The sequence below is a fragment of the Abramis brama genome (genome assembly GCF_963993115.1).
Source record: "Abramis brama genome assembly, chromosome: 6".
Classification (NCBI taxonomy): domain Eukaryota; kingdom Metazoa; phylum Chordata; class Actinopteri; order Cypriniformes; family Leuciscidae; genus Abramis; species Abramis brama.
Window position 1 is genome coordinate 12,539,263 of NC_139968.1, and position 16,140 is coordinate 12,555,402.

Sequence of the window (16,140 nt, forward strand, 5' to 3'; positions counted from 1 at the left end):
TTCCCTGAATTTTGTATTGTAATGAACTGTAATCTACGATAAGTAAGATTATTTAACTGCAATAAGATGTAGTATTGGCTTTACTGTTTTCAGTTTCTCAGAACATGCAGAGAGTTCCTCAGGGGCAGGGGCTCAAATGTAAAAACTGTGCATGTATCTATTATGTCAGCACGGCTGTGATTCGGATGTAGGTAATTACAGTCTTCTGATATGCACTTGAACTTGTATGCACCTTCCTGTGCTAGAGCAGTGTGTCATGATTTATGAGGTGAATGCATCATTAATATGCTAAATCTGAATACGTTTTCATGACTACTAAATATTTTGTGATTTGTGCTCTCAACTCGCCTGTAATTAGTCAGTGACTTTTACAAAACTACCCCAATTATAGTACTAGCCTACTACTAGCCTACTGTTCAAAAGTTTGGGGTCTGTAAGATTTTTAATTATCCTCTGCATTTATTTGATCAAAAATACAGTAAAAACTGTAATATTACAATTTAACATAGGTTTTCTATGTCATAGTAAACTGTAATTTATTCATGTGATCAAAGCTGAATTTTCAGCATCATTACTCCAGTCATGATGATAATTCATTTTAATATGCTGATTTGCTGCTCAGGAAACATTTCTTATTATTATCAATGTTGAAAACAGTTTCATATTTTTGTGGAAACCAGGATGCATTTTATGCAGAATTATTTGATGAACAAAGTTGAAAGAACAGCATTTATATGAAGTAGATTTTTTTTTTTTACAGTGTGAAACCCTTGACTGTCACTTTTGATCAATTTAATGCTTCGATCCTTGTTGAATAAAAATATTAATTTCATTAAAAAAATCTTACTGACGTCAACATTTTGAACCGTTATGTAAACTTTTGGTTTGTTTATCCCGATTGTTTCTCTGTCATCTAAGCAAGGCTTCGTTTCCCAAACGCACAGGGCCTGTGAGCTCAGCGAAGCACCTGCATCGAACGCTCTCTGTGATTGATTGGTTTCATCTTGTATCAGGATGACTAGGAGAAAAAGTTCTACAATTATCCACTTTTGTTTGCAGAGAAAGGTTTACCAAAACAAAGTTACTGGGTTGTCACTTTTCACCTTTTCTGGGTTGGTAGATGCATCGGGGATCTGATTATAGCACGTAAACATGGAAAATGTCAGATTTTCATGATATGTCCCCTTTAAAGCTAAAAGTGTTTCAGTCAAAAGCAGTGAGTGATTTTTCTCTGTCTTTTTAGTTGTTTGATTTTTAAAATTTTGCTCTCACTTTAAGACTTAATGCACGGATCACACTGACCAAATCCGAGTTCTCAGCTTTTCACATTTAAATCTGCATATTTTTAATAATTACCCCAGGGCGTCATTTACTTTTATAAAGGCCAATTTTTTTTACTTATTAAATGTAGGCCTATGCATCACCTTTCATGTCAAATGCTTACATTTGATCAATAAATTAAGTTATAATAAGACACTATAGGGCTACCTATCAAATTAAACTATTTACACTGCAAAATTACAACTTCAATAAATAGACAAATGTGATCAGATTGATGTTTTAAATAAATGTTTGAATATAGCCTACAAGTAAGAAAAAAATGCAATGATACTTTTAAACATTGCATCACCATCTTAATGAGTCATTTGTCATGGAAACACCATCAACAGCACCAGACCTCAACACTCCGCCCACTCGTTCCATGTCTCCTGAGTACTAATCACCTTCACCTGTCATCACCACCTGTCTGCAATCATCACTCTCATCACCAGCACCATAAAGACACCCCAGTTCCCTCAGTTCACTGTCTGAGCAATGAGAATCTCCCCTATATCAGCACTTCAGGTTGAAGTAGGTGAAATGCCATTTGAGTTGAGGTGACTGCAAATGTCATTGTCATAATGTTCATTTAAAGGGGCATATGGAAGACCATCCAACTAAAGGTGTCCTCATTTCAACATGGGAGCAGGCAAAAAGTAAAAGAGAGTCGTTTAGTGCAAGTATACATGAAAAGATAAAGCAAGTGGCTGTAAAAAATTTCGAATTTAGTCCATCTGTAGCCTATCCACCACACCCACCGTGGCTGCTACTGGTTCCAGACGCTGATATAACTTTGCATGAAAAGATTAAAAATTATAAGGGGAATAGTGGACAAATGGCTATGAGGTATGTGGATAATTATTATGGGTACGTGCAAATCTTTACTGATGGGTCAAAGCAACCAGATACAGGGAAAGTGGCAATCGCATATGTGATACCAGAGTTTGATATTAAAGGGGGGGTGAAATGCTATTTCATGCATACTGAGTTTTTTACACTGTTAAAGAGTTGGATTCCCATGCTAAACATGGACAAAGTTTCAAAAATTAAATTGTACGTTTGAAGGAGTATTTCTGTGCCAAAAATGCTCCTTCCGGTTTGTCACAAGTTTCGGAAAGTTTTTTTTGAGTATGGGTCTGTGTAACGTCAGATGGGGTGGAATTTCCTTATATGGGTCCTAAGGGCACTTCTCCCGGAAGGTCGCGGGCGCGCGCGAAACCTCTGAAATATCAAAATCAGAGGCTAAGTCAATGATTAAAAAACATGTTAAAAAGTTGTGGCAAGATAAATGGGATAGGGGAGATAAAGGGAGTGGTTTTTACATTGTAAATCCTGAGATTGGTCAGGGTCGTCTGATAATAAGGTGTCCAAGAGAAGAGGAAATTTTAACAAGAATGAGAATAGGGCACACTGGACTAAACAAAACATTACAGCTAATAGGGAAAACATAATTCAGGAAACTGCGAGGTTTGTAATGTGCCAGAAACAGTGGAACATGTCTTTATGATGTGTAGGAAATTTAATAGAGAAAGGGTTCTAATTAAAATGAAAATAGAGGACAGTGGGGAAAGGTTTATCTTTAGAGATAGTTTGTCTAAGGCTTCCGATCAGAGTAATAAAATATATGTTTGAATTTTTAAAGCACACCGGACTCATTGACAGTGTATAGTTTTTTTTTTGTTTTTTTTTTGTAGCTTGCAGGCTACATTATTCCCAAAGATGTAAGCCATAGTGATGATCAGGCACAATTTATCTGGAGGGTGGAGGTAGTGCGCTAAGTTAGTCCGCATTCGCCGTTAAGCAGCCGAAGAAGAAGTTCACTGTCTGGTCTTGTCGATATTACCTTGATTACCTGACTCTCCTTCGGGAACGCTCCAGCCTGTTATGTCAGTCTTACCAGAGAATGTCTAATAGGAAGAGAATTGGCACTCTCTGGTTACTTCCAGTTTCTCGACTGGCTGCAGTAACACGTCTCTGTCCATGCGGGGGCGCTCGCAGGCGAGTGCAGAATGAATGGAGGTCAATGGCAGTATACCCCTCAAAATCCACTTTTCTCAGGATATAAATTTTTTTCTAGTAATTTGAATGTTGTATTCGAAAGGAGATGCAAAGAAATTACACATTGCTGGGTGTTAGATTTTAATTTTTTTAATTTTTTTTATTTTTTAGAGTCACTTATTTGCTTTAAAAAGTCTTTTAAAGTGTCAATGATGTCATACGCATCGTACGACCAGAGATACTGCTTCACGGCAATCCTTCAGTCACTTTGGTGCTTTCGCGCTCTGCACTTTCTTTTCTCTCGAGGCATCGACAACACAGCTGACACAGGTAAATACACGGGCTAGACGAGTTTTTGTTTTGTTTGTTTCTGGTCCCGCTTCGGATGCCACGATGCCATCAAGCGGTATCTCTGGTCGTAATCAGTCCTTCACTGACCAATCAGCATTCATTAGCAGAATGCTAGCGTGTTATGGGCAACAACAACTCAACCTGTAAGAAATCGAAAGGACATAAGTACTCTTTCATTCAACTTTCGACCTATAACCCATGTTGAACTTGCAAAACCTACAATCAAATCTGAGATTTCTCAACGGCAAATTCTCAACAAATTTAGCCGTCTAGCCCCATAGACTCCCATTCATTCTGCACTCATGGGCGATCGCCCCCAGTGGAACTCTGGTGGAACTACAACCAAAATTCGGTACAATAGGACTTAATAGGAAGCAGGCCCGGGGTGGGTAATCGGGAGAATCGGGAGAATTCCCGGTGGGCCGCTTCACTTTTGGGCCGGTCGAGTTTTTTTTTTTTTTTTCACATTTGTCACGTTAGTTACGTTAGGCTACACACGTTCCGCATTCTGACACCGCAGCGCGCAGCCTCTGCATGGGTTGTAACCATGTGAGGGAGTTCTCCCCTCCTATCCACCTATCCTCCAATTGTGACTTTTTCACGCAATTCTGACTTTATATCTGGCAATTCTGAGAAATAAAGTCAGAATTGCGAGATGTAAACTCGCAATTGTGAGATAAAAAGTCGCAATTATCTTTTAAGATGTTTTCCTCCTGACCTCCTGGCCTCTTCCTCCCATCCATCCTCCCTGACGCGTACCGCTATGGTAGGGTCGGCCCAGCTATCGGTAGGTGGTGCCGAGGTAGCCTACCTGAGAAAACGTTTTGGAAAAGACGGGCTATGGACCAAACCACTCTATCCACCTTATTCTGCTCAGTCTAAACAATGCGCGCTGCCATGACGACGACTCCGGTTGCCTACTTCCGGTTCGTAGCGCTTGACCTGTACTAGCAGTGAGAGAATGAGTTCAAGCTCCTCATGTGCTGTTGTTGGTTGTTTTAACAATTCAAAGAAGATTTCAAACTTTTTAGAAACTGAGTGTTTTTAGAAACTGAGTATTTTAAAAATCTTTTAAAAAGAGTTTTCGGGGGTGGGGTTCCAATCCCCCCCCCCAATCCCCCCATCACCCCATCACCCCGTCCCCCCCGCTCCCCCCGCTCCCCCCGCTCCCCCCGCTCACTGTTCCTTATTTCTATTTCAGAAAGTTGGCAACCCTAGGCTCTCGTCTTACCTGCATAGTGTATACATGGCGTCCATGAGACATTCTTCAGCCACTCTGATCCTCCAGTCTTCTGCCTGTCGTCCATTATCTTCCCATCATGACATCACCAAACCTGCACCAGATAAGAGACTCAGTCAATTCCAACATCTGCATCTATTATCTAAATCGTTCTTCATCTACTCACCTGCTATGTCTGTTCCTAAGTGCTTTAAATAAACCATCTTTTACTTTACCTGTTTGTGTCATTCTGTTTCATGACAACATTGAGTCACTCATTCAAACGATTTGTTCAAAATACTGAATCATTCAGTATCAAAACACAGCGCTAAGCGTTGCTTTCCTTTAGAACTATTTTCGCCGGTGAAATAGAGCGAAACAGTCCATAATGTGTCTAAAATGTAAGTAACTTATTAACTACTTGTTAATTGAACTATATAAAATTAATGTAACATTTGGAATTTTTTAAATATTCAGAAAAACAGTTACTTAACTATATTTTATGTTATAAATAAATAAATAAATAAATAGAATTTTTTTTTACCTCAGTAGCTATGTTTCTTCTGTGAATTTTTTTGTTTTGATTTCTCCACGAAAGTCTCTCACAAAGAGATCCTCAACAGCGCGACCTTGTTACCAGAAATATACACTATCCATTATCAGTCGCTGTTTACACTGAATGTAGCTAATAAAATCAGAATCATTCTTGCATTTCGATACTTCCTATTATATCTCTGACTTAATTAAATAAACACACGGACAAGCTTTCAGGTTTCAACTCCGTGAACTCCATAGCGCCCTCGAGTGACAGATACTTAGTAATCCTGATACGTGACATCCCCCTTTTCTTGGATATAAAATCACATCACTTAACTGAACATGTTTTCAAGACAAAATTCTATAACAACTCAATGAACATATCTTGAACTTCTTCAGCCCATTATATTAACATTGTTTTCTTTTGTTGTTCTTTTTTTCACAATTCCCTCAACATTTTCTTTTTCACTGAAGACATTAACAAACAGCTAACTATGTTCCTTCCATCATATTTGTCGTTTTCCATTGTTTCTGTGGTATGATCAAACAGTCAAACATCCATAGCATTTATTCCTTTCAGTCTATGATATAATCAGACAACTTTTCAGGCAATCGTCTAGGTCTTTGGGGTCTGTCCTGTTTTAGTGTGTTTGGCAAATCCGCTTTGGAGTTCAGATCATGCGAGTTGGAGTCAGTACAAAAGCTCTTCGTGTTCTGCTCTATCTGTTCAGTTCCTACAGTACTGTACATCTACAGATTCTTAGTGTTTGAATCTTTTAACATGAATAGTGTTTCGTGTGTATCTTGCCATGATTCAACAGTCACCTGATTTCCAGTTTTGCTCACGACCTGGTGCGGGATTAGATTAAATGGGGTCGTAAATGTATCCATCTTTTCTTGTTGCACCAGCACTGTCACCCACATTTACATTTGAGTACTGTGCCCCTCTCGATGATTGTCTGCATATATCTTTGCTTTTGTTTTTTATTCTGCATCCCCGTTGCATACTTGCTGATCTTTGCATGCCTCTGAAAAATTGGGCAACTTTCCTCTAATCTTTCTGTTAAAAAGCAATTCAGCTAGGCTTTTTCCTGTTGTGGGATGTTCAGTACTTCTATACACAGTGACATATTTCCTCAGCTATTTTTTCCAATCAAGTTCCTCAGCCTGTGCAATTCGAATTCTTTTCATTAACAATGAGATTTGGTGTTTGTTACGGCCCTTGCCATAGCATTTGTCAACACCTTTATCCCCCCAGAAAACCTTACCCTTTTTATATACCTTCATACACACATATAAACATACATCCTACAACCATCCTAGATAGGGCATCAGCCACCACGTTATCTTAACCTCAAACATGTTGAATGTCGAGGTTGTACGGCTGCAAACACAAACTCCAGCGCATAAGACGCTGGTTAAAGTTGCGCATTGAATTCAAAAAGGTAAGAGGATTATGGTCACAGTACACCACAAGGGGGTGAGAGCATGCCAAGTACACCTCAAAATGTTGAATATCGAGGACTAAAGCTAAAGCCTCCTTCTCAATATAGTAGAATATTTCCACTGTGCACAAATAAACTTCTTTGAAAAATAACACAATGGGGTGTTCTACGTCATCAGCACCCCTTTGCTCCTACTCCAACATCACTAGCATCTACTGCAAGGCTGAATGGTCTTAAATGGTCTGGGGCGGCCAACACTGGTGCCGAAATCAACAACGATTTGATGTTCTCAAAAGCACACTGGCAGACACTCGACCATTGAAATGGTGTTCTCTGGCTTAACAGGTCGGTAAGAGGAAACACTACCGTCGCAAAATTTTTACAGAACATGCGATAGTAACCCACCATTCCTAAAAGCATCGTAATTGTTTCCGGTCAGCTGGTGGCGGGAAATCACAAATGGCCCTAACCTTTACAGCAACTGGACGAACTCATCCACTTCCGATAACCTTCCCCAAATAAACTAAGGTGGCTTTGCCAAACTCACATTTGGCCAAGTTAATGGTGCCGAAGCAAACTCAAATGCTCAGCCCACAAAGAGCTGTACAAGACTACATCATCTAAGTAAGCTTCGCAAACAGACACCCCAGCCAAAACTGAATTAACAAGCTTTTGAAAAGTACTGGGGGCATTTTTCATCCCGAAAGCCATCACCTTATAATTAAGAAATGCGTCCGGAGTCACAAAACCTGAAATTTCTGTAGCACGTTCTGTCAGGGGTACTTGCCAGTACCCCTTTAATAGGTCGAGCTTTGAGACGTATACAGCAGAACCCACTCGATCCACACAGTCATCCACTCTTGGTAATGGATAACAGTCAGTTTTCGTAACAGCATTTACACGCCGGTAATCAGTACAAAAACGATAAGTGCCGTCAGATTTGCCAATGAGCAGACATGGCGAACTCCAGGAACTGGAGCTAGGTTCAGCAATGTCATGATCTAACATATACTGCACCTCTTTCTGTAAAATAGCTCTTTTCAGCGGATTGACGCGATATGGATGGGGTATCGCGTCAATCCGTCTAGGGGTATGATTCTCGCATTGGGTGCGAGAGGTCCCAGGTTCATATCCCGGAAGAGCCCCCAATTATGTTACGGCCCTTGCCATAACACAAAGAGGTTCAACACGGAAGGCTCGGTCCAATGGGGTTTTTATTAATAAACAATAATCATAACATAAACTTCGGGGAGAAAAGAAATAGGGAAAACAAGCGCCACTCGACCACCGCACCAATCCAGCCTCCCAGATGTAACAACGGGGCTCCTTATATCCACGCTCCTCTTACACGGTCCACAGGTGTAGAGAATCTGCTCCTAATAAGACACAAAATACACTTCCAACCACTAGAGGGCAGACAGACATTAGGAAAGGAAATAGTAACCAGTCAAACTACATGCACATGTAACAGTGTTCCACCTCCCCGTTAGCCTGAGCCCATTTGGGAGTAGTTTTCACATGTTTAATGCCATTGCTCCCATAGAACATACTAAACTGAAGATTTTAAAGATCTGAACTGAGGTGCTTGATCTGACGTACATGTAACAGGTGTCTACTAAATATAGACTCCAGGCTGTCTATGATTTTTTTCTGATGTTGTCAACATCGGTACATCAATAATACAATAGTACGACTATAATAATCCACCACAAGTATGGAGTGACCAGTCGGGAGTGGGCCTAACAGGTCTATGACCGAATCCTGCCAGGGTCCATCTGGCAGTGGTGTGGGCCTTAGTATTTAGTACTTAGGCACCTATGACATGACTTGCAGTGCTTCTCTGCGTTTTTATCCATACCTGGCCACTACCCTTTGGACCGGAGGTGCTGTTTAGTGCCCACAATTCCTAAGTGTCCTTCGTGCGCTAGTGCCAGTGCCCTAGGTTGTAATGCTTTTGGTACCACTATGTGTGTACCACTATGGACCAAATGGTCAATACAGCACAGCTCATTGGCTATTGGAGCATATGCTTTACAGTTCTCAAAGTGTCCGCTGTTACCTGCAAAACGCACTTCTTTCAATTCTGGGTCGCTCTCAGAGGCCTCTTCTACCTTTCTGGTGGTCAAAGCATTAGGTGTACTCACTGCAAATAAACCTGACATATTCCTCTGACTTGTGTATGTGTCTCTCAGTTTTTGATGTTCCCCCAGCAATCTTGACAACGGGTCTGAAAAGTTCTGTCTGCCAGGTAAGTATGTGACTCAGAAATTGTATGGCTGTAGTTGGAGTACTCACTGTTTTATATGGGCACAGGGTTTGAACGGGGGCTGTATATGGCCTCTAGCAGTTTGTGGTCAGTGACCAGCTCAAATTCTCGTCCATAAATATAAGCATGGAGTCTCTCTAGACATGCCCACATGAGAGCCAGGGCCTCTTTTAGACAGTGACTCACATTGCATATTGGCACCATTTCCCCTTTTTGAGATCAAGGCTGAGCTCCAGCTGGTGGTAACCCCATTTTAAATCCAGCTTACTGAATATAGTTGAGCCATTGACGCCTTGGACAATCTCATCCACAGTAAGGATGGGGTAACGCTCCCTCACTATGGCACAGTTAGCCTGCCTCATGTCCAGACACAATCTTATCTCTGAGTTGGCCTTTGGCACCTTGTGGGACCTCTGACAGGTTCAGTGATGTCATGTCCATTAGCTCCTTTATTTTCCGCTCTACCGCTCTCCTCAGATTAACCCTTGTGCATCCTTGAGGACATTTTTGTCCTTTTCAGTTTTGTTTTTTTGATCACTTTGCCTGTGTTAATGCTAACTGCATAAAATTTGGCACGGGTGTGTATTTTTATTGGAATTTTACTATTTCATCACCATTTCCTTTAAAAAATCTATTTTGCAATAGTTACACAAAATACTTCCTCTCAGGACCTTTTGGACAAAAATGGCCCCATTGAAACCCATTAAAACTGCATTTTTTAATTCCTGTGCCGTTTAACTATAAAATGATGCAGTCTTTTTTAATAGGCTTTCATTCTGTTGGCAAGGCTTCAAAATTGACATTTTTACAATTTTTTATCAGATGGTGCCATTTTTTCAGGTTAGGCCTATAAAGCAAATACTCGCTTTATTCCTGTTTTCTGCTTCGGCATATTATAGAGCCAACTGGATAAATTATGCAACGATAATTGTGTGGGTTTGTTGGTATGGATGTCTAAGTGTGGTTTGTATGTGTGTAATAAAATAAAAAGTGTGTTTGTGTGCTTGTAATTGTTACGTCTAAAGACGTATATTTTTGTGAGCTATTATTGTACTGTGGTATGTTTTTTAGGGGCCAAGCCCCGAAGGGGCTGAGGCACCTATTGTATCTGTTAGTTTTCTTATTATTATTATTCCTCCTCTGGAAGTCTATGGCAGCCCTATGAACCGTACATAGGAAAATGATGAAATTTGGCACAGTGATAGAGATGGCCATGAATAGTAATTGGACCAAATTTGGTGTCTCTAGGACCAACTCTATAGTGCCACCACCAGTTAAAAAATTAAACATTAAAATGGTTATAACTTTTGAACCCTTTGATCTAGAGACATGAAACTTAGTACACCTGATTCATCTCATCATGCTGATCAGAACCAATATCTTACATTAAGACTCCACCCATTACAGTAGTAGCCATTTTGAAAAGTACAGTATTCAGTTTTTTCGCTACTCCTCCTTCAAAATTGGTCTAATTTTGTCCAAAAATCAAAATCATAAATGTGGTATCTATGGATTCCTTGCATCATGCTGAATCCGTGGATACCGAATTATCCAAGATCGGATGAACCACGTGTCCGCCATTTTGAATTTTGTCATAATTTGCAATAACTTTTAAACTATTTGACATATCTTCACAAAATTTAGTATGGATCATCGACACAATGTCCTGAAGGTCCATGAGAAGATTGAGCACAGCGCCACCTAGTGTTCCAGAGATATAAGGTATTTTGTAAAAATGCTTATAACTCTTGAAAACATTGTTCAAATTTTGATTTCTTTATGTCACTACGTTCTTTGGCTTATGCCGATTCCGACGACATCTCATTTGTCATTTTCCAACAATGTGACTGTCCGCCATATTGGAACAAATGAAAAACATTTTTTTCGCTACTCCTCTTTCAAATCTTGCTCAATTTTGCCCAAATTATGATCAGATGTTCTTTGGAGTAAGCCGCACAGAAGTGAGTGAACAGATTTTTGATATTCGCTACCGTTCTCAAGATATTCGTCTCCAAAGTTGACCTAGCCTGTGTTTGTTGCCTTATGCTTGTTAGCTTAGCATAATCATTGGTTAGCATGCTAACCAGATGCCATTCTTTCTAATGTGGCTCTTCAGCTATCAGGATAACCATAAGCTACATTAGCATTAAGCTAGCTTAGCATGCTAATCTCGTTAACATGATTTTGTGTGCTCATTCATACACTGAAGCCTCTCCTCTGCAGCTTTGTAAAACATGTCCTCTGGGTGGCACAAGTGGTTCAACCATGCGTCATGAATCCCGAACCATTCTGGTTGTGGGTTCGAGACCAGTGTGGGGCGACTTAGAAATTGTGTATAAAATAGTCATTTAAATTCCTTCCGGCTCTGCACTGTTGTTGGTGCTTAAATGCTAGCTGTGCTGCTGTAATTGATGTGCTTACAGTACTTGCTGTGCTTGATGTACATTACATTTCTGATGTTTTGCTCTTCTGGCTCCGCATTGTGCTACAGCGATTCTACCTTCAACATCTTAAGTCTCTGTAAAATTATTAAGCAAACCACAGTGTATGAGTGTAAACCAAATACTAAGTAAAGCAAAAGGCTTTAACTTTGAAGATTGTTAAATCATTTCCAATGTGTAGCAAATGTTAAACCATGTGAATTGTGCAATGTTCAAAAGATTCCTAGTAAAAAATAATGTATCCAAACAAGCCAAACAACCAGAAGGGCTTGGCCCCGGAAAGGCTGCTTGCAGCTTTAATCTTTCTGTTGTTTTTGTTGTGTCTCTTGCTCTCCTTTGGCTCCTCCCACTCTTTCGTCTGGCAGGTAGCTGATTGCGTCTCCAGCTGCACCTGCTTACCATCCAGGAGGGAAGCAGCATAAAATCCAGCAGAACTCTGAATCGTGGAGAACTCTTCTCCAGAGCATGGTCTGTGTCCTGCCCGGTCCTGTTGTTTGGAGCTGGTGTGCCCTTGTTGTGGATCTGTGCTGTAGCCTGCTCACTGTTGAATGCTGTTGCTGAAGGGTCTGCTTGATTGTGAGACGCCTCAATCTTAAAACCTTTTAAGTTGTAAAGCCACCTTTGATTTATGTTCCTTCCAAAGCTGTTATTCTCCAGATTGTTTGTTGTCATTTTCTTTTGTTGGTGACTTGGGAACTGTAGGGAGGCGGGCGCCATTTTACTTTTGTAACCCCCTTTTTTCTCCTGTTTTGTGGCTAGGCAGGGAGTGAGTTTAGACTTCTGTTATTTATTTGTATTTTCTTTGTAAGGCTTATTAAGAATAGGTAGATCTGGCTTTTTGTTTATTATTTTGGCATTGCCCCCTTCTGAAGCCTTTGTTTCTTCCCTAAGCTATGTTAAGAGCCTTTTGAATAAAAAAAGAGTTAAAAAGAATCTTGTTGTTGTGGTGCTGTGGCAGGGCCGAGACAAATGCTCTTTAAAATTGTAAAATGTTACGTTCTGTTAAAAGAACCCTAGACACTCATAGGACGTAACATAATATTTGAGAGAGAAAAACTCAACTGCAAATCGAAAATCCAATCACTGTGTTCACCAGTGGAGTTTTGCTGGCATCCAATGGGGAAAGTCTGGTACTGCGCCCAAACAAAATCTTACTGAAAGCTCATTTTTTGAGATATCATCCTCAAATTCAGAACACAACCTGTTTAGATTTATGGCTTTGAATTTATATCAGTTTTAGAGTTCCAAATGTTTCATAAAATATATATTTTATATAAAATATTGATTATAATGTTCATAAACATTTTTCATGGTTGCACTTTTTTTTTTTTTTTTTTTTTTTCACTTCAACAACAATCTGCCAAGGGTCTTCTTTAAAATGAGACCAAACTTAAGTATTTGCTCCCAAGCATAACATTTTTATGTGTAAGTTTTTTTTAATGTTAACTGCATTAATTATGACCGCCGCTAGCGTAGCTAGCGAAAGCGGTCATATAGGGATTGTCAAAGTTTTTTTTTTGGTTTTTTTTCGTCATCTACTGAATTTTTTCGTCAACGATACCAGGGACACCGAAACACCGGGGAACATGAAATTTGGTGGGCATGTAGCCCCACTAGACTTTTACGGAAAAATTTTGTTTGGTCCCCGGGAGCCACTCCCCCCCCGCGCTGGGCCCCCCCAAACCCAAAAAATGCAGTTTTTCCTAAATAACTACCTGAACCGTGGCACCGAGGATGAAGAAATTTTTATGGTATGTTGGTCTACTAGACTTTTACAGAAAAATTTCGTTTGGTCCCCGGGGGCCACTCCCCCCCCCGCGCTGGGCCCCCCATGAATTTTTCGTCAACGATACCAGGGACACCGAAACACCGGGGAACATGAAATTTGGTGGGCATGTAGCCCCACTAGACTTTTACGGAAAAATTTTGTTTGGTCCCCGGGGGCCACTCCCCCCCCCGCGCTGGGCCCCCCCAAACCCAAAAAATGCAGTTTTTCCTAAATAACTACCTGAACCGTGGCACCGAGGATGAAGAAATTTTTATGGTATGTTGGTCTACTAGACTTTTACAGAAAAATTTCGTTTGGTCCCCGGGGGCCACTCCCCCCCCCGCGCTGGGCCCCCCATGAATTTTTCGTCAACGATACCAGGGACACCGAAACACCGGGGAACATGAAATTTGGTGGGCATGTAGCCCCACTAGACTTTTACGGAAAAATTTTGTTTGGTCCCCGGGGGCCACTCCCCCCCCGCGCTGGGCCCCCCCAAACCCAAAAAATGCAGTTTTTCCTAAATAACTACCTGAACCGTGACACCGAGGATGAAGAATTTTTTATGGTATGTTGGTCTACTAGACTTTTACGGAAAAATTTCGTTTGGTCCCCGGGGGCCACTTCCCCCCCCGCGCTGGGGCCCCCGTGAATTTTCCGTCAACGATACCAGGGACACCGAAACACCGGGGAACATGAAATTTGGTGGGCATGTAGCCCCATTAGACTTTTACGGAAAAATTTCGTTTGGTCCCCGGGGGCCACTCCCCCCCCCGCGCTGGGCCCCCCCAAACCCAAAAAATGCAGTTTTTCCTAAATAACTACCTGAACCGTGACACCGAGGATGAAGAATTTTTTATGGTATGTTGGTCTACTAGACTTTTACGGAAAAATTTCGTTTGGTCCCCGGGGGCCACTTCCCCCCCCCGCGCTGGGGCCCCCGTGAATTTTTCGTCAACGATACCAGGGACACCGAAACACCGGGGAACATGAAATTTGGTGGGCATGTAGCCCCATTAGACTTTTACGGAAAAATTTTGTTTGGTCCCTGGGGGCCACTCCCCCCCTGCGCTGGGCCCCCCCAAACCCAAAAAATGCAGTTTTTCCTAAATAACTACCTGAACCGTGGCACCGAGGATGAAGAAAATTTTATGGTATGTTGGTCTACTAGACTTTTACAGAAAAATTTCGTTTGGTCCCCGGGGGCCACTCCCCCCCCCCGCGCTGGGCCCCCCGTGAATTTTTCGTCAACGATACCAGGGACACCGAAACACCGGGGAACATGAAATTTGGTGAGCATGTAGCCCCACTAGACTTTTACGGAAAAATTTCGTTTGGTCCCCGGGGGCCACTCCCCCCCCGCGCTGGGCCCCCCCAAACCCAAAAAATGCAGTTTTTCCTAAATAACTACTTGAACCGTGGAACCGAGGATGAAGAAATTTTTATGGTATGTTGGTCTTAAGGGCCCACATCAACCTAGCCCATAATCACTCATTTGTGATTTGCGCCCCTCCCATAAAAAATGAAAATGCAATATTATTCTGCTTTAATCGCCCCTATCTTCAGTTGAGATGTTCAGAAATGCACCATATTTCATGTGTATGATTAACTTGACATCCTCTGGGGGTATGCTAAGTTTCGTAGAATTTCATCCATGGGGGGGTAAAAAATAAATTCATTTATGTGCACATTTAGTGACTGTACACTCATCGGCCTGTAGATGGTGCTGTTGAGCGAAGGGTTGCTGGTTTAGGATGATACTGTCACTAAGGTTGCCAACTGTCCCGAATTAGGCGGGAGCCGCGGGACGTCCCGCATTTTGGGCCTAATTTATTTGTCCCGTGCGTGACCTCCCGTGTCCCGTTTTTTGACAAGCTGATAAACCACTGACTGATACAACAGCAACAGCAGCAGTGCTGACCACGACACTTGAGAATGATCACCGACACCTGTCATCATCCAATCACAGCTTTTTTTAATCACTGTTTTGAGACAAATCATTGTTTGATTTGCGAACATCCTCTGCCGTCTGGTCGCTTCCGCTTCAAGCCGGACTCGTCTCGCGCTAACGGTAATTTCCTTTCACTGTCCACGTTTTGATTTCGGCTAATCAATTTTGGCGAATGCAAACAACGTGATTATTGTTCATGAGTCTAACATCCAGCCACGCAAGAAAACATGTAATCTACCTGAGGGAATAATATGCTCAAAAAACATTTCTGATTATTATTAATGTTTTAAAGCTTTTAGAAAGTACATAGAAAGCTTTTGTAACATTATCTTAACTGTCACTTTTGATTAATGTAATGCATCCTTGCTGAATAAAAGTAGGCAATTACTTTCTTTCTTTTTTTTCCCAAAAAATAATCTTACTAACCCCAAACTTTTGAACTGTAAGCCTAGTGTATAATGTTAAAAAAGCTTTCTATTTTAGATAAATGCTGTTATTTTGAACTATGGTTTGTTTGTAATGTGACTTTTTTCATGTATGACATTAAAATTATTTTTAGAATTAAATACATAAATAGGTTAAGCAATACAAATGTGTTTATGTCTGATAACCTTTTAAACACAAACTTAACTGCAGACACTGAAATGACGTACACTGTGTGATACAGTACAAATATTTTGAGTGTCCCTCATTTTCCTATAAATAACCACGATTGTCCCGCATTTTCCTTTTCTGAAGTTGGCAACCCTAACTGTCACACACACACATGCAGGAATACAAACAAACGCAAGCATGCACACACACTGACATCCACACGCACAGACACACACCCATACACACACAT

General features: G+C 41.1%; 1 protein-coding gene and 1 long non-coding RNA gene across 11 annotated transcripts in view; one reads left to right on the forward strand and one right to left on the reverse strand.

The window, feature by feature from the left end:
• Window positions 1-16,140, reverse strand: part of LOC311084500 (natural killer cell receptor 2B4-like) — a 61,296-nt gene that overhangs the window by 19,944 nt on the left and 25,212 nt on the right. For 4 of the 10 annotated variants that reach the window (XM_084116579.1, XM_084116572.1, XM_084116584.1 and 1 more), the window contains one exon: window positions 4,901-5,003. In XM_084116579.1, the coding sequence (XP_083972705.1) occupies window positions 4,901-4,976 (76 nt within the window). In that variant the 5' untranslated portion in view covers window positions 4,977-5,003. Of the gene's footprint in view, window positions 1-4,900; window positions 5,108-8,929; window positions 9,124-16,140 lie in introns of those variants that run through there. The other 6 variants (XM_084116571.1, XM_084116582.1, XM_084116577.1 and 3 more) reach the window with 4 other exon arrangements.
• LOC311084507 lies at window positions 1,640-5,123 on the forward strand. The gene is made up of 2 exons (XR_014606542.1): window positions 1,640-1,851; window positions 4,871-5,123. It is a non-coding gene; the product is annotated as an uncharacterized lncRNA (long non-coding RNA).